Source organism: Nannobrachium achirus, assembly GCF_963921795.1.
Source record: "Nannobrachium achirus genome assembly, chromosome: 12".
NCBI lineage: Eukaryota > Metazoa > Chordata > Actinopteri > Myctophiformes > Myctophidae > Nannobrachium > Nannobrachium achirus.
This window is the reverse complement of record NC_137832.1, coordinates 57447915-57470418: the sequence shown is the minus strand read 5'-3', so window position 1 is coordinate 57470418 and position 22504 is coordinate 57447915. Positions and strand designations below refer to the sequence as shown.

The window sequence follows — 22504 nt, the reverse complement described above, 5'->3', positions numbered from 1 at the left end:
GACTTGCTAATAACCTTCCCGCTCTGCCCTCTCCAACTCCAAGTTACATTAAACTTATGGTTCTCACAGCAAATTTATGATTAAGCCTGTGCATTCTCCATGTTTCCACCTCAAAATGCTGGATTAAGGTTCTTCAAATGGACCCGACAGGACCTCTCTCTCTCTCTCTCTCTCTCTCTCTCTCTCTCTCTCTCCTGGGACATTGGATTTGGATCTCCGTGCCCTCGGATTTTCAGGCCGTCGGAATATCGAGATTTAGCCGTCATTTTCACAGGTACAACAGGCTCTATGCACAGCAGCCATAACTTCCTTCACAGGTCTTACCAATGATACTAATTAAGGCTCTGTTCCATGCTGGTCAAACAGAGTCAGGGTGGCGTTATTTGAAAAATGAGTGATTGGCTGAACCGGAGCTAGGGAGTACTCCTTTTTCTTTGCTTGGACCGCGTGGAGGTGGCGAAAGTCGGAGGAATGAAGATTCACTATTCTGTACCCCAGTTTGTGTAAGTCGGATGGTGCTGATCGAGTCGGCTCATGTGACGCGCTCGACACTGGCGGCAGGCCAGGATTAACACCTCTGAGGGCCCCTGGGCACTGAAGCTCCAAGGGCCCCCCTCTGTGTACGCGCTACAGGGCTCCAGACTAACTGTTTTCAGCATTTTAAAAAGTAGCTTAACGATATCAGCAGCCAGTGAACACACTTAAGACAATAAGTCTGAGTTAAGAAACAGTGGCAGAGTGGCCACTGACAATCAAAATAAATAACAGTGTACTATTATAGTACTATATACTACATGGTCAAAGCAAGCCATATCCTTCCCCCCACAATCGCACTAGCAGCAGCATTCTCAACAATAAAACATACACAATCGGGGGGTTGGGGGCATCATTTAATGTATTTCATTCGGATTAGATAACAACTAAATGGCTGGGGGTTTTCTTTTTTTCCCCTTTTTTATTTTATTGTTGCCACCCTGGAGGGCCCCCTGATGCCAAGGGCCCCTGGGCACGTGCCCAAAGTGCCCATATTGTAGATCCGGCCCTGCTCTGCGGTGTCTCACCTGGATCAAGGTCGCCTGAGACGGTGCGCCTCTGTCATGGACAATGGAAACAAGCGCTCCCGCCCAGAACTTCATAACCTCTACATCATCGGCAATTAGTCAGTGGTGTGTGTTCCCCACACTCCCGCGCCCCCACCGTTGCGCTCAGGTTCACCAGGAAAACCACGGTCACCTCAGCTACACCAGTGGATCTCAAAGTGTGGTCCCTGTCATGTGGTCCATGGTTCCTCCTTGAGTTGAGGGGGTTCCAAATCGCCTCTTACGGGTGTGTAATGAGTTTGTACACATTTGTAAGGTCCATTTGGTTTCCGTGTGTACACATTCAGAGTAATGGGGGTCCTTGAAAGGTTTGAGAACCGCTCTGCTACACTAAAACGGAACAGACAACAGAGCCATAATTAGCATAATTGGGAATGCCTGTGAAGGAAGGAAGGATGGCCCCCATTTCTTTCCAATATGGCCGCTGTGCATGAAGCCATATTGAACCCAGGCGGTAGTAAGGAAAAAGTAAGGAAAGGTTCGCGGAAACGCTGGAGTGACAACAACACGTCGGGGTCCCTTTTTTCCCCTCTGATGTTTCCCGCGCTCCAGCTTTGCAGGAGTTACTACTGCAAAGCTGGCCGAGCATGTTGGGAATGCGAGCTGGGCCCTTAATTATACACCGCTTGGTGTTTGGCTGTCAGTGGCCACGTTTGGACGCAGCCCCTCTCTCTGTGCTTTTAGGAAACCAGTAATCTCTTGACGAGAAGCACCTTGGCCGGAATTAGTGGCTGAGCTCCTGTATGGCTCTCGCTCGGGGTTCTCACAGACATAACTCATCCCGGATGCATGGATGGATATTGGGAGCCATTTGGAAAATATGACCTCTTTCTTACGACTCATTTATGTCCCGGGGGTCGCGGGTTTTGACCCGCTCGGGTCAACAGGCCACTCCACAGCAGGTCGGCCGCAAACCTGTGCTTTGGTTTTTGACAAACGTAATGGTAGGGGTGGGCGATATGGTGATAAATATCGTTGAGACGATACTATGCTTTTCAGAGATATCGTATATATCCTTATACAAAAAAAATCCTGTTGAATTGTTAAGACAAAAGATTCATTGCAGAATTCAATTTAAACCTGCATTTTGGTCTAAATCAGTAGTTCTCACTTAAAAATGTCAAGGTCTCCCCTTAACTCTGACAGTATACAAATAAAACCAACATTTGGTTTCATTTGTATACTGTCAGAGTTACATACTTGTAAGGGTCAATTTAACACCTGGCCCCCACTTTGAGGACCACTAGTCTGTTACTCCCTTTTCTTTTAGTTTGTGTTACCTTATAGGTGGTTGTACTGTTGGTTGTAACATCGACACAAAACATTCTAGTCTGATTAACCAGTCTGATTGACCACTTGTGCCCTGTATTATACTGCAGTGTTCATTGTACAATGCATGGCATGCATAAATAGTGAAAATAGACAATCTTTTTGTTTTGCCCTTAAAATAACAAGTCTGGTGTCTTTGAGATTGACAGCTGTCACGGAAGCCCTGGGACCGCCTCCTGGCATAACACTCTAAACCACTGTTTCCCAAGCAGTGGGTCGGGACACATTTTATGGGTCGCAGACAGTTTGTCACAAGTAATTTTTTAAAAATATATTCTCAATTAATATTCAAACATGTATTTGTGCTTGTGCTCAGAGATAACAAGAAGAAGAAAAGAAAGTGCTGAAGTAACGTGCATGACGTGCATTGCAACCCGTAGAAGAGATCAAACGCTTACCTTGTCATTATTCTGACAATTGGTCCGAGTGGACCCTTTATAAACCAGCCCTGTCCTTAACCTCAACCCCATAACCTTACACTATCTAACGTTTGTCCGACTTTTGGGAAGTCTGAATAATGGGAGGTCGGAATTATGAGTGCACCCCGATCAAAGAGTGTCTCTCACCTTTGAATGGCTAAGTACAGAGTGAAAGGTCAAGTTTATTAAGTATTGACGGTTCAAGTGGTTATATATCTGATATCTTATATATCAATGTGGCAAAATACACTGATGATTTCAAACGGTGAAACTATATGGAATCTGAGGGACCTTGCTAATTACCGTAAAAACAAATTGTAGGAAACAAAAAAATTAAGGGACCCTTTAAAAATGTGTCTGTGACCCACAAATGGGTCCCGACTAGGGATGGACATCGGTATCGGCCAATATCAGAAATCGGCAGGTATCATACCAAACCGACCAAATCGGTGACCGGCAGGTCACTGACATAAATATGCCAAAATCGGCCAATTGTATCTATGGCACTGCACAGCATGATGCTCGGTCCTGTGACTAAGTAAACATTAGCAAGTAGCAGCCAGTCTACTTAGAGGCAGCCTACAGAATACAGATGGTGCTGATTACCTTTGCAATGTAAGGATATATTCCATAATCCTGTGTCAATGTCGTCTCCAAAAAGAAGGGGGGGAAAAAGCATGCGTCACCTGCTTTCCTCCTGCCTAGTCCAGACGGTCATATTAGACTGGATATTGTCTGTGATTTTGGATATTGTACTATTGTGATTGATTTGGCATTAGTGTTCTTCGAGCTTATTGGTACTCAAATTGAAGTATGTCTGGTAGGCCTACTTGGCCTGAAACAAAAGGGTATTGGAGCAACCCTATTTTCTAGTTCTTAGCTAAAGAAATCGGTATCGGAAAAATCGGTTTTGGCAGGTCAGACCTTCATAAAACCGGTGGATCGGTATCGGCCAAGAATTTTGCAATCGGTCCATCTCTAGTCCCGACCCAGTGTTTGGGAACCAGTGCTTTACATACACCACTGACCCTACAGCCCAAATAGGCCACAGGTGGTGTCCCACATATATTGCCATAGTGCAGATGTCCAGATAGTGTGTGAAGGCCCCCGGTGCGATGCATGCATGGGTCCACCATTCCTGACGGCAACACTACAGCCGTGTGTGTGTGTGTGTGTGTGTGTGTGTGTGTGTGTGTGTGTGTGTGTGTGTGTGTGTGTGTGTGTGTGTGTGTGTGTGTGTGTGTGTGTGTGTGTGTGTGTGTGTGTGTGTGTGTGTGTGTGTGTGTGTGTGTGTGTGTGTGTGTGTGTGTGTGTGCTGTGTGTGTTTTAATGTGAGTGTCCTTCTTCTTTTCTGTCATTAACTGCAGCGGGGTCATCCCGCAGCAGATGTTCCGCTAACTAATGAGTAGCTGCTGCCTGAACCTTTATGAGGTTAAAGTTGAACCCCTTCAGACCCCCCCCCCCCCCCCTCACCCCACCACCGTTCCTGACACACCCACCAGGAGCACAAAGGGTCAACTTTAATCTACAGTCACCTCCACTTCTGTGTGTGTGTGTGTGTGTGTGTGTGTGTGTGTGTGTGTGTGTGTGTGTGTGTGTGTGTGTGTGTGTGTGTGTGTGTGTGTGTGTGTGTGTGTGTGTGTGTGTGTGTGTGTGTGTGTGTCTGTCTGCATAAATCAGTGGTATAGAAGAAATACTTTTACTCTGAAAGCAGCAGTAATGTAACGAAGATGAAGAAGGCGTCGTACAAGTAAAAGTTCTGTATTCCAAAATTTGACTTGAGTAAATATTACAGAAAATAGTATTGAAATCAAAATATAATAAATAAGATACTGTTGCTGTACTCATTATGCAGAATGTCCTATTTCAAAGATTTAATTTTTTATTTTATAAAATTGGAATTGGAAGGAAAAAATCTACTCTTGTAGATCGGCTATTTTCGACTAGCCTTAGAATAAAACAGGTCTCAGTTGGTTAACGTATGCTCTGGTATAATCTAAATCTACCAAAAATAGCAATTAACTCAAGTTTTAAAATGAATGCAGTGGAGTAAAAAAAGTAAAAGTCCAATGTTTGCCTTTTGAGATGTGGCGTAGTAGAAGTATTGGGAAACGGACACAGACCAGTAAAGTGAAAGTACTGTACTTCAAAAGTTTACTTAAGTGAGCAAATGTACTTTTCACCAATGCGCGTGTGTGTGTGTTTGTGTGCGTGCGTGCGTGCGCGTGCATGCCTGTGTGTGTGTGTGTGTGTGTGTGTGTGTGTGTGTGTGTGTGTGTGCGTATGCATGCGTGCGTGTCAACTTCTCAGCTGCCGGTCTTATTTCTAAGCACCTTGACCTCCGGCAGGGCGTACAGAGGAGAGGTGGTCACATCATAACTCTTTGTGGCTGCGCGTCTCTCTCTCTCTCTCTCTCTCTCTCTCTCTCTCTCTCTCTCTCTCTCTCTCTCTTTCTCTCAGAGGGGAAAGGGTCTCATTTTCATTTTTTTCCTCCCCGGGCCGACATGTCCAAATTGGCCAAGTGCCAATTAAGCTGTCCTTCTCTCCCCCCATCGGGTCTCCTCTCCTCTCTCTCTCTCTCTCTTTCTCTCCCTCTCTCTGCGTCCAAGCTGCCCTGTACTTAGACCGTCCAGCTTCACCTCTCACTTCAAGTGGAAGCACAAGAACACTCTAATCACGTGTCTCAGCCCACCGGACGGCCGCAATCAAGTAAAAGTTTCTCAAGTTTTTCTTTCTTTTTTTTTCAAAACAAAAAAAAAAAGAAGGAAGAAAAAACTAAAAGAAAAGAGGTCATTACATTAAATAAAAGCATTAAATTACTTTTAAATCTGTCCGAAATGGCACGTCTTGCATCCTTTATCTTGGAGTGCCGCCTTTTCCACTTCAGTGGTATTTGTTTCAAGTTATGTTTTTGCCCTAACGATGCCTAAACATGCCTAAACAAAAAAGGCATCCAGAGGAACCCACCAGCCTCTTTTTTCACCCTTTCCCATTTAAAACAGGATGTTGTAATGTTCTAAGGCTCTATGCAAACTCTATAAGGGGCCATTTTGGATATTGTTGTGCGGTTTGGGGGTCCCAGAGATAAATAAATGGGTACCGAATAGGGTTCCGTGGTGTACTTTGGGTCCTTTGATATGAAGAACGGCGTTTCGTCCTGGGCGGCTGTCACCGAGGGAAAAATAAGAGGAGGCCAATAAAATGTAAGAAGGGGATGTTTTATTGTGTTAGGTTTCAGGAATTAGATAAACATCTGTGTAATTGAGCCGTTAGTTGCTGTTGGATTCAGTGTTTACTGTGGCGGTCACTTTAAGTAAGGAGACACGCAGTTCCCCCAGGGCAGTGGTTTCCACCCCCCTAACCCCCCACCCCTTACAAGTGACACAAGCTTAGACCCCCCAGTGCAGTGGTTCTCTTCTCAAACTTTTACATTTGAAGGTCTCCCCTTAATTTTGACAGCATACAAATGGAACCAAATGGACCCGTTAGGGTCTATTAGGTTCCATTTGTACACTATCAAAGTTATACAGACTTGTAAGGGAGTCCCCGAAATCCACGTTGAGAACAACTCTTCTAGTGCACTGGTCCCCAAACAGTGGTCGGGACCCATGTTTGGGTACACGGACCAATTTCTATGGGGCACAATATCCCATGACACACACATCGCATATCCCATATCCCAATATCCCATCCAACGATGGGATGGGACATGGGGCGGCTGTAGCTCAGGAGCTAGAGTATTGTAGGTTGGCCGATGATCCGTGGGTCGGCGGTTAGAATCCCAGCTCCTCCTGTGAACAATGTCCTTGACTCCTTGGGCAAGACACTGAACCCCGAGTTACTCCCGGTGAGCTGGTTGGTGCCTTGCATGGTTTCCTCCGCCATCGGAGTATGAATGTGTGTATGAATGGGTGAATGTAATGCACAATGTAAAGCGCCTTGGATAAAGGCGCTATATAAATGCACTATTTGCCACGATAACATGGACCATGAATGGAACAGAGCCTTCATTAGTATCACTGGCAGCACCTGGAAAAAGGCCCAATTTCTTTCCAATGTGGCTTCACGTGCAAAGAGCCTAGTGTTCACTGACAAAATGTACTTAAGCACAGTACTCAAGTAGATGTGCTCAGTCACTGTCCAGCGATACCGGTGGTGCGGTGGGGGGTGTCACAGAGGACTGGGAGAGTATAGGGCGGTGGGTGCGTACTGTAGCTTAAGTACTGTAGCTTACGCAGGCATCGGGTTTAGTCTGTTTTCATTTTAATTAAGCAACATACTGTATATTGAAATCCACATTTCTGGAGGTCAGCGAATGAAACAGATCGTTGGCACAATGCTATTGATTTCCCTGTGGTTCCAATGAGTCAGAGAGAGACACACACACACACACACACACACACACACACACTAACACACACACACTAACGTGCGCTTGTACGACTTTGGATACTGCGTTAGTGTGTCAGTTTATTATTTGGTTTTGCATGACACACACAGCGGGGTGGCAGTTGTTGCAACATTGCAACATGCAGTATTCCTGACACAATGCCCGGGGTGGTCCTGTGCTTACGTATACAGTAAAAAAACACACACACACACACACACACACACACACACACACACACACACACACACACACACACACACACACACACACACACACACACACACACACACACACACACACACGAGGTACAGTGGTGTGGAGCGCTGCTAATGATTAAGGCTGTTTTCCTTGACATCATCAACAATGAAGACATCACTAAAGGGCTTTTTCTTAATGATAATCTCACACACTGTATAACATCATCCACCCCCCCCCCCCCCCCAAACAAAGTGTCTGTTTCAGTGAAAGAGGCTTTTATGATTAAAAAAAATCTTCGCCGGAGACTGTTTTCACTCCTGTCCGTCCTCGTGTGTGCCCGTGTGTGCGTGTCTGTGAGCAGATAATGGACCGATCGGCGGTCCTTGGCCATTCCCTGTAGGCCGCAGAAGAACCTTTGCTGTTTTTCAAGTCAGCCTCATGGCAGGGCTATAATAGGGCCCGCATTTTCTTTTCGCATTTTGGCCTACAGATCTTAACTCTTATGAGCCACTTTTCTACTCCTACAAACGTCCAAAGCTCACACTAATCAGTAGGTGTCACTTCTCTACAGCTGTAAACCTATGAGTTGATCTTCTCGTCCACAGATGTCACCACCGGGCAGACATGAGCGGCGCCTTCCGACAAATAACCCTGACCTCTGACCCCGAGAAGAGCTACTTCCTGCGTGTGGACTGGTCAGGTGACCTGGGCGCTGGCTTCACTCTGGTCCTCAGTGATGGAGGCTCCTCGGCCTGGATAGGAGAAGGTATGGCTATAGGGCTGTCAACATTATGACACATGACGATTCGTTGTCACTCAAATAATTGCAATTAATGATTTCATTTTGTTTTTTGTCGTTGACAATTACATGTCTGTTTGGCCTGTGGGCTCTGAAGTTGCACATGGCAGATATGACACATAACCTAAATATGCAAAGAAATTACTGGCATGTTTGACAACTTTATACTTAAAAAAAGAACATTGATAGTGGAAATAGCCAATACAAGCTCACAACAGTCTATCAGTTATTTCAACTATTTTTGAAAATGTTTGAAAATATATTAATATTTTTCAACATGGAAAAGATTATGATGATTATGACAATAATAATTGCGATTATGTCTAATAATTGCGATTATGTCTAATAATTGCGATTATGTCTAATAATTGTGATTATGTCAAATAATTGCGATTGATTGATTGATTGATTGATCGAATACTTTATTAATAGTTTGCAAAAGGTACAGAGGTACTGACAATAATGCTGAAAGGATAAACGAGGGCTTGTTTCCATTGTATTCAATTCATCAAGCATACCCAATACACCAAACGTTGCTATAGTTGTGAGCTTGTAGATCAGCTATTTTCACTATTGTCTTTAGCTTTTTGAACCTTGCCTCAGACAATTATTGCTTATTCCCCCCCCCCCCCCCCCCCCCCCCCCCCCAAAAAAAAAAAAAAAAAAAGCTAAACTGAAATTGAAAACAAAATGAAATATAAGGACCTTGACTGGCAGAAAATATTGAATGATCTCTGCTGTTAAGGACATTTTAAGAATTGGGGGATGCTTGCGGTTTGCCTTTGCACAGTTAACATACATCATAAAATACACTTTATGTTTGGTTTGCACAGTTACATACATCATAAAATACACTTTATGTTTGGTTTTAGTGTAGGCAATTGAAATGCTATGATAATGATGAATGATTGTGTTCATAATGTGTAGGGCAGGGTTCCCCAATAGGCGGCCCGCGGGCCATTTGCGGCCTGCGGGGGGCTACTGTCTGGCCCCCAACAACTCCAGTAATAATGGTGGTATAAGAGCAGCAACAACACTAGTATATCGTCTTTGTCGGGTGGAAACCTCGTATCTCAAAATGTGTACGTTCTTTCGCAAAGTAAATCCCTGCTTCATCATGCAAGGCCGTCACACAAAAGTAGTGAAAACAGCAGATCTACAAGTAGAGCGGCTTTTTTCACTAGTTTAAATCATTTTTAAAATGATAAATGCAAAACAAACGGTTTTGGACATAGGCCTACAAGATTTTCACCCGTCAACGATGATATCTGAACTGTCACTGGAGTAGCGGGAACGCCACCGTCGCCCCCCTGCAATGTTGTGGCCCTCGGCTTGGTACCCTAGACATAATTCAGCCCTTGAGGAAAACTAATTGGGGAACCCTGGTGTAGGGCTTTGTATAACACAAAGTCTTCTTATTCACTATTGAGTCTACAGTGTGAGCAGGTGTGTGCTGGTCTGGTCTGCACACACCTGGTTGTTAGAACTGAACCTTATCAGAGAACTGTGTGTGTTGGTGGGCGTGTGCGTGTGCAGAAGGGGTCAAACTTCTGCTGGATTGATGCTAGTGACTGAAGATCACAGGCGTCAATTGGGTATGGCAGGGGTATGCAGCTGCCATACCCTGGGTCCAGGGGGGAAAATAAAAGTTACTTTTAAATATAAATCCATGAATGTCTTTTTGTCTATCGGCGCTAGTTATTATGTTGTTAAATTACAGTAAAATAACTACAAATGCAAAATTTTACAAAATGGCCACTTTAACAAGGTATTATATGATTATACTCTCCAGACTTGTATTCTTCCCAGCTTGACAAAATGGTATATTCCCAGGTTCTGCAGGTCAGCTGCACAGGTGCAATGCATTATTGTTAATTGTGGCACGTTTACTAACATGCCAAGTTTAGCTGCACTTGAACAACCATTCCAGGCTGCCATATCCAGCCCAAGAAACCGTAGAAACCTGTGTAAAAAACTGAAATAATTCTTTTTTTTTTCAGACGTCGTGAAAATAGCCGATCTGTGAGCATGTAGATCTACTATTTTGTATTTTCACAATAGAACCGTGTTATACAAACTGTAATGCCTCTTTTCCATGAGGACTCCCAGCTTTGCCATACCCTAGCTTTTGCTGAACTGACGCCACTGCTGAAGATATGGAGATACCTAGGCCGATCTAATAGCCGATCTACAAGCTTACAACGCGTTGCTTGTTGATCTGCTATTGATTGATTGATTGATTGATTGATTGAAGACTTTATTAGAAGTTTGCATAGGAAAAGGTACAGTTTCATAACGGTACAGTTCACTGGTTCAAGGTCTATTTTCAAACATTTTTGTACTTTAGCTGCTTTAAGTACATTACTACCATGTTGACATACGTTGGTCGTTCATTCTCATGATTCTGTTACTTAGGCTTGTTCTTCTTAAAAACAGATGCTACAGTAGGTTAATTGTTTACCATACATCTTTCAATGTATCAGATTTTGACAGTACAGTATAAATGTATAAAGTGTTTCAAAGGATTGTGATGCTACATTAACTACTTTCGCTCGGGATCCCTTGGAACCCCCCAGGATGTGTGTGTGTGTGTGTGTGTGTGTGTGTGCGCGCGTGTGTGCGCGTGTGTGTGTGTGTGTATGTGCGCGTGTGCGTGTGTGTGTGTGTGTGTGTGTGTGTGTGTGTGTGTGTGTGTGTGTGTGTGTGTGTGTGTGTGTGTGTGTGTGTGTGTGTGTGTGTGTGTGTGTGTGTGTGTGTGTGTGTGTGTGTGTGTGTGTGTGTGCGCGCGTGCGTGCGTGTGTGTATTGGTCAGCAGACACCTGGTCCTGGTGGTACCAGAGAACAACAAACACCTTGTTTCGCCAGCTTACAGGTGTACCTTAAAACACACACCTTAAAGTGTGTGTGTGTGTGTGTGTGTGAGTGTGTGTGTGTGTGTGTGTGTACACCTGCCGTATAGTTACTTCTCTATGGTTTGCTGTCCATCTGCAGAGTTGACAGAGATGGCATTGTGACGGATATGTCAACACATGCCAGCTTCAGAGCGTGCGTGCGTGCGTGCGTACATTGTGAGGATCCATCGTCCATGGCTGTTATATTTAAAACTTTAAAATTAATAATTAGGAAAAGATGTAGATGGACTATTTTTCGGCTGCTTTTCAGCTCTTTCCGATGCTCTCCTAAAATGTAATATCCTCGCACGTACATCAATACAAACCTATGTATGGGCTATCTTCTCTGTCGGGTAGAAACCTCATATTTCAGAAACATTATACTTTTTCGAATATATTAGAATATGGAGATAAGAGGTCCCTGCCGACAGCAACGATACAAGTCTGTGTGAGGGGGGGTCTTCCGTTTGAACTCGTGCTAAGTGGGACCCTCGGCCTTCCGCCAGCAGCTGCCGGAACAGCTGACGGCGTTGCGTCGCTTCAGATGTGCGCTCGCGTGCGCGCCGGCATTCCTCACGCCGTGGTTTCTCTGTTTATATGTTTTATGTCTCTGTCGTCTGCATCCTTAAAGGCTGCCTGTTCCTTTCTTTTTTGTGTCCAGTTTCAGAAGACGAGGTGGCGACGGAGATCAGTGACATGGGCATCGACAGGGACAGGTAGGCAGTAGCACCGCCACAATGTAAAAACACTACTGTTAACCCATTAAGAAAAATACCTAAATATGTCAAGTCCTAGTGGTTCTCTGAAAAACCTGTTTCTTTATCTGTGTCAAGCAACCTTAGAATTATATGTATTTCACCGTCGACCCCCCCATCTTAAAGAATGGTGTCGCTGTTGAGGGATTTTGCTTGTCAATCATCGCCTCTGTGCCGACCCCTGGGGGAGAAAGAGAGGGCAAGTGAGGGTCTGGGAGGAGAGGAGGGTTCCATATGGCCCCTGTAACTCTGAGAGGGTGCACATGGAACCAAGTGGAACCTTACGGCAGTGGTTCTCAACCTTTTCTGGCTGCGTCAAATAAGTTGAGCCATTTACATTTAGTTTGACTTGGTTCTACAGATGAATATTTAGAAAATATCAGAACTACAAGCTCACAACGCGAGTCGGTTTGAACTTGTAGATCATCTATTTTCAAAAATATATGCCTCTTTCTTATATTATTTGACAATATTTTTGATACAGCAATGTTTTTTTGCTTTTCTTTCTTTGTTTTGGAGGTATTAAAACAAGTCTCAAAAGTGTCTAAATTGTCACTTCACTCACTGTCATCTGGGGACCCCCCTACCCCGCCCAAATCATGGGGGACCCCAATCGGGGTCCTGACCCCCAGGTTATGGGTCCACTCGCTCATTTCCGTACCAGAAAATTGTACTCGAGTACCGAAGTTGAGTACATGTACTTAGTTACTTTCCGCTCCTTTCGCAGGTACGTGGAGGATCTGCGCGCGGCGCTGACGGGCTGCGGGGCGGGCCGAGGCAGCCTGGCCAAACGGGAGGAGGCGGGCTATTCTTTTCATCTGACTCCGGATCGCTCACGTCTGTCTTATCGCAAGGTCTGCAAAGACATCTCGGTGAGTTGACGGCCACTAAACCAGCTGTTAAGACCACTGGAACAGCTGGGGCAACCAGCCATGCACAGCTGTTGTTCCACCAGTCCAGTGGTTCTCAGAGTGTGGTTCCGGGGTCCCTGTGGGGGTGTGTTCACATAGCATCACTTTAAGCGCTTTAACCCCCGACAGTGGTTTATGCATCGACTGACCGTTTATGCATCGGCTAGCTGAGAATAGGCAATCTACAAGCTCACAATGCATGTAGATCGGCTATTTAAAAAAATAAATCTGGTAAAACAAAACTGGTGGTACGTTTAAAAAAAAAAGCAAAATACAATAATTGCCTCTGAGAGGAGTAGAAGTAGTTTCAATATACAATGTTTTTATTAATTTTTTTTGACAGTATTTGTGAGTATTTGAGTACTGATGCTAGGTTCTTGGTTCACCTGTACTTTAGGCACTAGGCTGTCTCTCTGCATTCTATGTATGCGATTGCCTTGTTTATTGCAAGTCGTTCTGCTAAATGCCTAAGTTGTAAGTATAAAGTATCATGAAATGGACATACTGCAAGTAAAGTAAAAGTACCTCAAAATCGTCCAAACAGTCTGTGGCCAAATACATATAATTTTGGTGGTCCTTGACATGAAAAGAAGTTTGAACACCACCGATATACTGTAGCAAGCTAAGTTTGATCAGAAAACTGTTTTAGATTAGAACAGGGGTCTTCAACAGGGGGTCCGGGACCCCTAGGGGGTCCTCAGAGTTACTACAGGAGGTCCTCCAAATCTTTGAGTGATTGAAAGTTTTTTTTTCCTAATTTGTATATTAACCACTTGAACCCTAGTGTCCATATTCTGAGAACTTTAGCCAAAAATAGCGGATCTACAATTGTAGATCCGCAATTTTTTGGCATTTTTTTTTTGGGTGAAAAAGAGCAGACTAAGTACTGAGTGACAGGCAAAGTTTATTATGTATTGATGGTTCAAGTCCAAAATACTCTGATGATTGTGCTGTCAAACAATGAAATTATATGGAATCTATGAAAAGGTTGTGGGGGTCCCTGCGTCATCTCTCTCTCAACTAAGGGGTCCTTGGCCTGAAAACGTTGAAGACCCCTGCTGTAGCAAGCTAAGTTTGATCAGAAAACTGTTTTAGATTAACGGTCAAACCATCAGTACTAAAGGTACTTCAGTCACTCTCCACCTTCCGCTGTAGGACAAGTGGAAACAGCAGCCAGTTAGACATTCCTGCGTGTCCTTCAGGGTCTGCTGTTCTTCAGATCCCTGAACTTCCCTGCGTTGCCCTCGGGCCAAGGCAGGATCAACACATCTGACCAACATAAAAACAAAAGATAGCAGATTAGAAAAGAAAGGAAGTCTTGGTGGTTTACGGCCCGCTCGTTTTAAAGAGATAACGGTTGTGTGTCCCGCTGTTATGACAGGAACAGACACACATGACCTGACCCCTGGTGCGGGGACAGCTGGTCAAGCTGGGCCACTCCCTCCCTCCACCTTTCACGGAGGTAGGTAGGTAGGAATGAAGGGGAAAGGGGCAGCGAAGAGTCATTATATCCATGATTGGTTAATGCATGGGTTTACAGCCGATTGGGAACCGTGGGGGTAATGACTAAAGAAGGGCCGGCGTCCACGCCAAGGACGATAACTATAACTATGTTGTTTCAACCACGTGAACCCCTGTGTCCATAGCATCGATGTCAAGCAAAAATATCCTATCTCTATATTATGTTTTCTTTTCATAAATGATTGCTCCTTTACATTGGCAACCAAACAAATTACCTGCGACCCAAGTAGGCTAGACTAGGGGTCTTCAACGTTTTCAGACCAAGGACCCCTTAGTTGAGAGAGAGAGAGAGATGAAACAACCACAACTACTTCATAGATTCCATATCATTTCATTGTTTGACAGCACAATTATCAGTGTATTTTGATTTCATGTCAGTTTGTGTTTTGAGATATTTAACCACTTGAACCATCAATACCATCAAATTCCCCCTCTATACCAAACCTCTTTGCTGAAAATAGCTTTTCACCACCCTTTTCACAAAGCTCTGCGAGGCGTTGTGAGCTTTGTGAAAAGGGTAGGTTTTTAGTTCATGCAGAGTCAACCAAACGTAAAGACAAGCTTGAAGCTTGTGCATGTGCTACATTTTATGTTTTTGAATTTGAATCCTGAAAAGTAACAGTGTTGGCCAAAGAGATCTCTGTCTCTCTCTCTGCTCTCCGCTCTCGCTAGTTGGTTTGACGCCACTGTTTACAGAGCGCTATCATTCATCAGTTGGGGAAACTCACATGATCATAGTTTTAGTCACTGTTATTGCGTGACTTTTGTGCTTTGGCGGCCCTTCAGGATCAACCCGCGGACCTCAGTCAGTGGTGGAAAAAGTACTCACATGAATTTACTTAAGTAAAAGTATCAATTCTGCAACATTGTCACAAGGGAAAGTACGGAATTCATAAAGCACTTTGAGTAAAAGTAAAACAACAATTGGCATCAAAATATAGGCCTACGTAACCAAAAGTACACATTATGCAGAATGTCCCACAAGTCTTCAGATGTATAAAATGTTTAGTTTATTTTTGCAAAACACATTTTTGGACACTGCTCCTACAGATTTTGCCCTAAAATCATGCAAAGCAGTACACAGTATCTCTAAAGTCATGTCATCAACATGGATCTGTCCCATTGCCTTCTAAAGTTGGTGTATGTGACGTGACGGTCGCTTATCTACCGATTAGGGAGTCTTACTGGTAACTAAAGTTTTCAAATAATTGTAGTTGAGTAAAAGTAAATTTTTTGCAAATTATAAAAAAATATTATAGCCTTGTGGTGGACAGGGACAGATTAACATATCATTTTCGTGCTCTGACCACCATGCCCTGTACATGTCGTCTCTTTCCTCTCTTTTCATCATGTCCAAAAGTTTTACTTTTCAGGATTCAAAAGTAGCAAAAGTAGCAGATCGACAAGCTCAAGGCTTGCAGGTGAGACTTTTGATGCTTTAGTGCAGTGGTTCTCAAAGTGGATTTCATGGGCTCTCTAGTTCCTTTATTGGGGTCTAAATTGACCCTTACGAGTCTGTAACTCTGACAGTGTACACATTTGTACACTTTCAGAGTTAAGGGGAGACCTTCAAATTTCAAAGTTTGAGAACCACTGCTTTAGTGTGAGGCAGCAGTATGATCAAGTAGGGCATACATGGACAACTGGCGGCCCGGGGGCCACATGCGGCCCCCACCTTCGCTTAATGCGGCCCGCGGTTTAATGCAGAATTACTGATATATTATTGATTTCAGCTGTTACAATTCCAAACATAACCTGCTTTAATGCCTTCAGTCTATATGGTATAGTATAGTAGTATTAAAATGTCTTTTTTTATGTCCAATGTATTTGTATTTAAGTTCATAAATTAACATGAATATATAACTAAATGTGTTTGAAATTAAATCAAAATGTTACATTTCAGGATTCCTATTAAAAAAATAACAAGAATTATTACGGATTCCAATTCAAAAGAAGCAAAAATAGCCGATCTACAAGCACAAAACGCATCGCAGCGCGATGCGTTTTGAGCTTGTAGATCGGCTATTTTTGCTTCTTTTGTATGAGATACTAGAATGACGAAGTAGAACGTAGCAATTTGCAATGTGGCCCGCTGGAGTGAAGGTGGAAATATAGTGGCCCTCGCCATCATCAAAGTTGCCCACCCCAGAAGTAGGGTGTTCATTTACAAAAGAATATATATACAAAAATGTAAAATATGGAGATGGAGATAGGATGTTTCTGCCCGACAGCGACGATATTCTTCAGGTATGTCCGTGTGGAAAAAGGACAACGGTAAAAAAATATACAAATAAACACGTCACCGCTTTTTACTGTAAGCTCTTACAACTCATCCAGACTTTTACAAGGGTCTGAGTGTCTCTTCCCAGAGCGAAGGAGGTTAAGTGTCTTGCTGTCTTGCTCATACAGGCAATACACCTCGACCATCGAACCCGGGGCCTTCTGTTTGTTCTTTCCCAGGCGATGGCATGCGATCATCTCTACCCCATTCGGCCCGTAATGGATTTATAGGCAGATAATGACACGGGCCAACGTAAGGGGACAGCAGGCTGAAAAGTGCTTAAGTACTGTTGTTCAGAAAGGGAGACGGCGGGCACGTCGTTCTCAGGTGGTTCTTGGAGCTCGGTGGGAGGGGGTGGGCGCTGCCTTCAGGCCGCAGGTACAGGTCAGCGGGGGTCCTGGGACCGACTGACTGCGCCTATAGAGAAGAGGGCCCGCAAGGGCCATAAAAAGCACCACCTGATTTACGAACGTGACAATGTCGGACGACGCACAATTACAGGCTTTCTCTTTACTTAGGCTGAAGTTTCTCTGGCTTTATCTGTGTGTGTGTGTGTGTGTGTGTGTGTGTGTGTGTGTGTGTGTGTGTGTGTGTGTGTGTGTGTGTGTGTGTGTGTGTTTGTGTTTCTGTCTTACTTGTGTTTCTATTTTACCAGTATTGTATGGTTTCAGAAACAGACATTGTGAGGAACATTAGCCCATGGTCCTAACAAGAGAAATGGTTGTTTCACGCCCATTTTATGTTATTTTATTATTATAATTTATTTAGGTTAACAATTAGGAAACGATTTATGTTTGGCCTTATACTTGATAATACTTATAGTCGCACGGCAAGCTGGTGTCGCAGGCGTGATGAGCTTGTAGACCTGCTATTTTCAGAGTGCAACACCCGAGCGTAACCACATATAAACTGGATGTCTTCTCCACTAGTCCACCCCTATAACATTCGCTGCTCTATGTGTGTGGTAGACATTTATCGAAGAATATCTGCCGACCGTTTTGCACGTAAAAGGTAACTATCATTCCAGTCTGTCAACTTCGTTGACAACCTCCCTCCCTCTTCCCTCTTTTCCTTTTTTGTGCTCAGAAACCTTAGAAGTTGGGTGAAAAAAAAAGAAACAAAAAAAAAACACTATCTTCTACCAGAAGGATAATTTGAGGGTAAAAAGAAATTACCAAAAAGAAATGAGGTGAGTTTCCTTCGGGTTTGCGAGAAGAAAGGAAGAGGCGACGGCTAAACAGGTGTGGGAGTTAACCCGGCATTAATATTTTACACGGGTGACCCGTGCGGTGGTAATGATATGTGTAATATGCAGGGTTTTAGCTGTTAAACTGCTAGTGAAGCAGGTGTTTGACATGACTTACTTACATGTCAGCTCCACCCTGATGTCTGTTTTAAGAGGCCATCATTCTCCATCACCGCTGGAAGAGCTACTCCCATTCTTCTTTTCTTTTCTTTACTAGAAGGGGTTCAAAACACTTTAAAACACGTCCCGGGGTCATTTTAACGTCTACTCAACTCTGGCTTCTACATGTGTGCATCCCCAGACAGTTTCTTTGGTTGCTTGATTCAAGATTTATGTCAGGCAGAAATCTCCATGTTTTAACTTTTTCTGTTTTCTTCATAAATGAATGATCAAGCAGGGTGCTTGATCATACTACAGCGACACACACAAGTATAGAAAATGGCTGGTCTGCAAGCTCGAAGTGCGGTGTGAAGCGACACATTTTGAGCTTGTACGGTTGTGCTCAAAATTATTCAACCCCCCTCCCTCTGCAAATCTGCTTCATTGGCTAAATTCACAAACTGACAACTGAATGAAATGCATAAATCATACAAGAACAATGTAAATAGCCACTTTCACTTTTAATTATTCAACTATTAATTACACCTGAAAACATCTGTAATCAACTGCAATCGATTAATCAAGGGCTTAAATAGTTGCATCAGATGTGCAATCTGGCCTGACTAGAAGTTTGTTAACTTGTAGACTGTGATAGAGCAGTTAGAAACATGGCTAAGTATAAGGAATGGTCAGGAAAGTTCAGAGAAGAGATTATTGCTTTTTACAAAAATGGAAAAGGATATAAAACAATTGCAAAGGCACTGAATGTTCCAAAAAGTACAGTTTTGAGAATAGTTTACAAGTTCTACATGTAAGTCAAAGGAACAGTGGTTACACTAATGAACACATTTGTCAGAGGGGGTTGAATAATTTCGAGCACAACTGGTAGATCTGGCTGGCTATGTTCTCTCTTTTTTAATGCCAATTGATCATGTGCATATGTAAACATGTTTTTGTAACACAGAGGGAGAGAGTAGATGGAGAGAGAGAGAAACAGACCTCTGATCTCAGTAGTGCTTGTGTAACTTGACAAATGCAATAAAGATATGAGGATAATCTTGATTGATTATACTGTAAACCACTTGAACCTATATTCTATGCCAGGGGGAACATAAGTCAACAATCTACACCCTGCAAGCCAAATAACGTCATGATGACGTTATGATAACGTCCTCCGGTGACTCCGGTGACGTTCAGATCTAGGCCAGATCACAGCCTATATGGGGATGATCTTGACGTCATTACCAGGAGGACGTCATATGGACTATATGATTATTGTTATTGTTTGTAATGTTAGTTGAAATATGAGCATGTAAGGTTATATTCTGGGACATATATGACTATTTATCGGACCCTCTATGATTAATCCACAATGTCCGTTTTCGTAGGCAGGATTTATGTTGGTTGAAATCAGGTGATATTCTAGGCCAGATCTGACTATTCATGGTTTGACTTGATCTGGCCCCAATCGAGACGTCACTGATTGGTCCAGTCCTGACCGTGCTTGCTGGGCAAGCTTAAACGCATTGTGTCGCGAGCTTGTAGGTTTTTGGCACTCATAGATTGGCAAAAAGAGATTTGGTGTAGACTAAATAGGCGGTCAAAGTAAAGAGCAAAGTTCGGTCCCGTTTTATTCCAGAGGTTTTAAGAGGTTTTGAGGAGGCAGGATAGGAGTAGGCTACAGTAGAGCTTAGAAATTCAGCCCGAGCCCGACGGGACCCGACGGGTCGGCGCGGCGCGGGCTGGGCCGGGCTCAAATTTCCATGTATATGACGGGCTATGGGTCGGGTCGGGCTTTTATAATCCGGTAGGCAAGCGCAGCGCAGTATCATGATGTCTCTGTGACTGTGTAAACTGCGCGCTCATGACTCTATGGCTGCACCGCTGCGCTGTTTCGCAACTTGACAGTTGAGCGTGAGTGTGTGTGTGCGTGCGCTGTGTGTGTGCGTGTGGCTGGCTGCTCGCTGCTCGCTGCTGTGGCGTGTGCAGTGCATGCATGCGCTGCCAGCGCTGGTCGAGCAGAGCAGAGCGGAGGACATTGTTGAAACAGTCCACAGACACTTTTTGTATCCTAATAATCATAATAGACGTTGTGTGAACGTTGTAGCTATAATAGCCTGTGCGCCTGCTGCCTGATTTAGCGGCGGCCGTCAGCTGTGTTTTCCAGCAAGGCTTTTTGATTGATTGAAGAATTAGGCTCCGATGTTTATTTGTTCCATAATTAGCACGGTACTTGCTACAATGTCTTATATAGGTCTATATAAAGACAGTTGGAAAAGGACTCTGTTCTTAACAAATCACCATATGAGAAAAAAGGCTGCTGCAGCAATTAAGCTTGTTTATAATGTCGGGCTGTGGGCTGTGTCGGTCTCCAATTGTCAATTATGTATCGGGCTTTGGGCCGGGCTCGGGCTGCCGTTCTGTGGGGTGGGTTGGGCCGGGCTCATTTTTTTAGGCCCGATCTAAGCTCTAGGCTACAGGGCGTGTTTCCTAAACCCACCAGGCTTGAGTTAAGACCCGCCTCGCGGAAACGCGAGAACTTCCAGGAGTGGCTGAAATCCTTGCCGGGTGCATGGAGGGTGGATAAAGTCAGACCAAGTAAAGGCATGAAGGCAACTTCAAACTCCATGTTCGAGTCATTGAAATCACATGTCCCCGGTTCTGATGACTGATATTGTCCTATGTTTTATTTTTCACATTTATGTTTCTAACGGAATGGTTAGCAGACTTAGCACACACGCTCAGATGGAGACAAGGACTGACAGATGCAGAGATATTTTCCAAGAATTATATCATAATAAAACGTTCCTTTGGATATTACAATGTATAATCATATCATTTTCATCATGTTTGTAATCATTCATATCAATGTCGTGTTACATTTGCGTTTGTGTCACAAACATTGAACAATACGTTTAGTCAATGTGTGCACAGTAGCTCACAATAACTCTGCTACCGTTCAAAAGTTTTGAAACCACCAAGACATTTTTCGGTTCATCATCATTCATGGAAAACTAACACAATGGATTAAATAAATACAGAGCTGTCACCGGCCTACAAAACACAATATCCCACAATGATGGGAAAAACATATTTCACAAAGTTTTTTGGATGGGATGAAGCTGATGAAAATGAAATAGAGCCATAAATAGACCCATAATTAGAGAAATATGACTGGTGGTCTTTTTTTTCTCCTTCTATTTTTAGAGAGAAGCGGGGGTGGCTGCAGGTCTTGGTGGTCTTTTTAACCATTATTTTCGTCGTTGTCGGGCAGAAACCTTGTATCTATATGTTTTTTCGTAGTAAAAAAAAGTAAAGCCCTGCTTCATCATACAAGACTGTCGCACAAAACCAGTAAAAATAGCTGATCTACAAGCGAGGCGCTGTGTGTTTGTAGATCGGCTATTTTCACTATTTTAAATCGTTTTTAAAATAATAAAAAAAATACGATTTTGGGTTGTTTCCACCCGACAACAACAATTAGTAGATTTGGGGCCCTATCTTCCACGCTACCTACTACGCGGTAAATTCACAAGGCAGCTGGCGCTGTCCCCAAACTGTATCTTACGGCCACACTACCCGCTAGTCATAATGCCGATTCCGTTATTTGCGCCTGGAGGTGTGGCCATGGGCATGATGTTCTCTGTTATCCCTAAAATTGCTGTAGCGCCCACCAGGGCACACAAGCGGAGTGGAGCGGTGACAAAAGCCGCTCCGGGCTCCAGAGGGCTCTTGTCCCACTCGCTCGTCACTCTGGTCGGCCACCGGGCCGCTCGGCTCCCCGCCGCTCCGTCGCTCAACTTGATTTTCGCATCTCTTGCTCCACGCTCGCTCCACGCTCCACTCAGGGTCGTAAATCGAAGTCAAAAAAGTAGTTTGCTACCATGTCCGAAACACTTTCTCCTTTGCCAGTGTGTTCCCAACACAAATGGCTGCGGTAACGTGAGCCTTGGCTTTGATGGAGACTTGGAGAGCTGTCCACTCGCCACTGTTTTGTTGGAAACATGCGGCCCCAACAGGATCGGCTCGGAGCGGAGGAGGGTCGGCGCTCAGACCCATCATAAAAGTCGCTCGCTCACGCTCAACTAAAAAACGGCTCGCTCCGCTCCCCGCACCACTCGCGCTCCACTCCGCTCGTATGCCCTGGCACCCACACATGTTTGGGAAAGCACACACCCACTATGCCAAATTTGCCAAATTTGGCGTTTGGTATAGCGCAATGGAAATGTGCGGGAGTCGGCCGGGCGCACAACATTCAGGTCTCCCTCACTCCTAATTCTCAACCAATGTCTGTGATATAAGTACATATTGTCCTATAATCAACAGAAGTGAGAGTGTCGATTACTTGTGTCAATTGTCTTTTATATAAGATGTTAGTATATTTAAAGACAATGATTTTTGCTGTGCGTTGCCTCTGTCTGTCTGGTTCTCTTTTATGCCCATATATGGTGTTCCGTGTCCAGGTCAGTCTGTCATTTCCAAATTCGGGCACTGTAGTGATGTCAGTCTGTGTTGTCAAACATTGGGCACTTGTTTCAGACAGACATTATTTGGGAATTGTTTCA

At 44.0% G+C, this 22504-nt stretch overlaps 1 protein-coding gene across 1 annotated transcript in view; it reads left to right on the top strand.

Moving 5' to 3' along the window:
* Positions 1–22504, top strand: part of LOC308295111 (DNA repair protein XRCC4-like) — an 89127-nt gene that overhangs the window by 10754 nt on the left and 55869 nt on the right. The window contains exons 2-4 of the mRNA XM_080738079.1: positions 8042–8202; positions 11788–11842; positions 12609–12753. Of these exons, the coding sequence (XP_080594205.1) occupies positions 8061–8202; positions 11788–11842; positions 12609–12753 (342 nt within the window). The 5' untranslated portion in view covers positions 8042–8060. The remainder of the gene's footprint in view (positions 1–8041; positions 8203–11787; positions 11843–12608; positions 12754–22504) is intronic.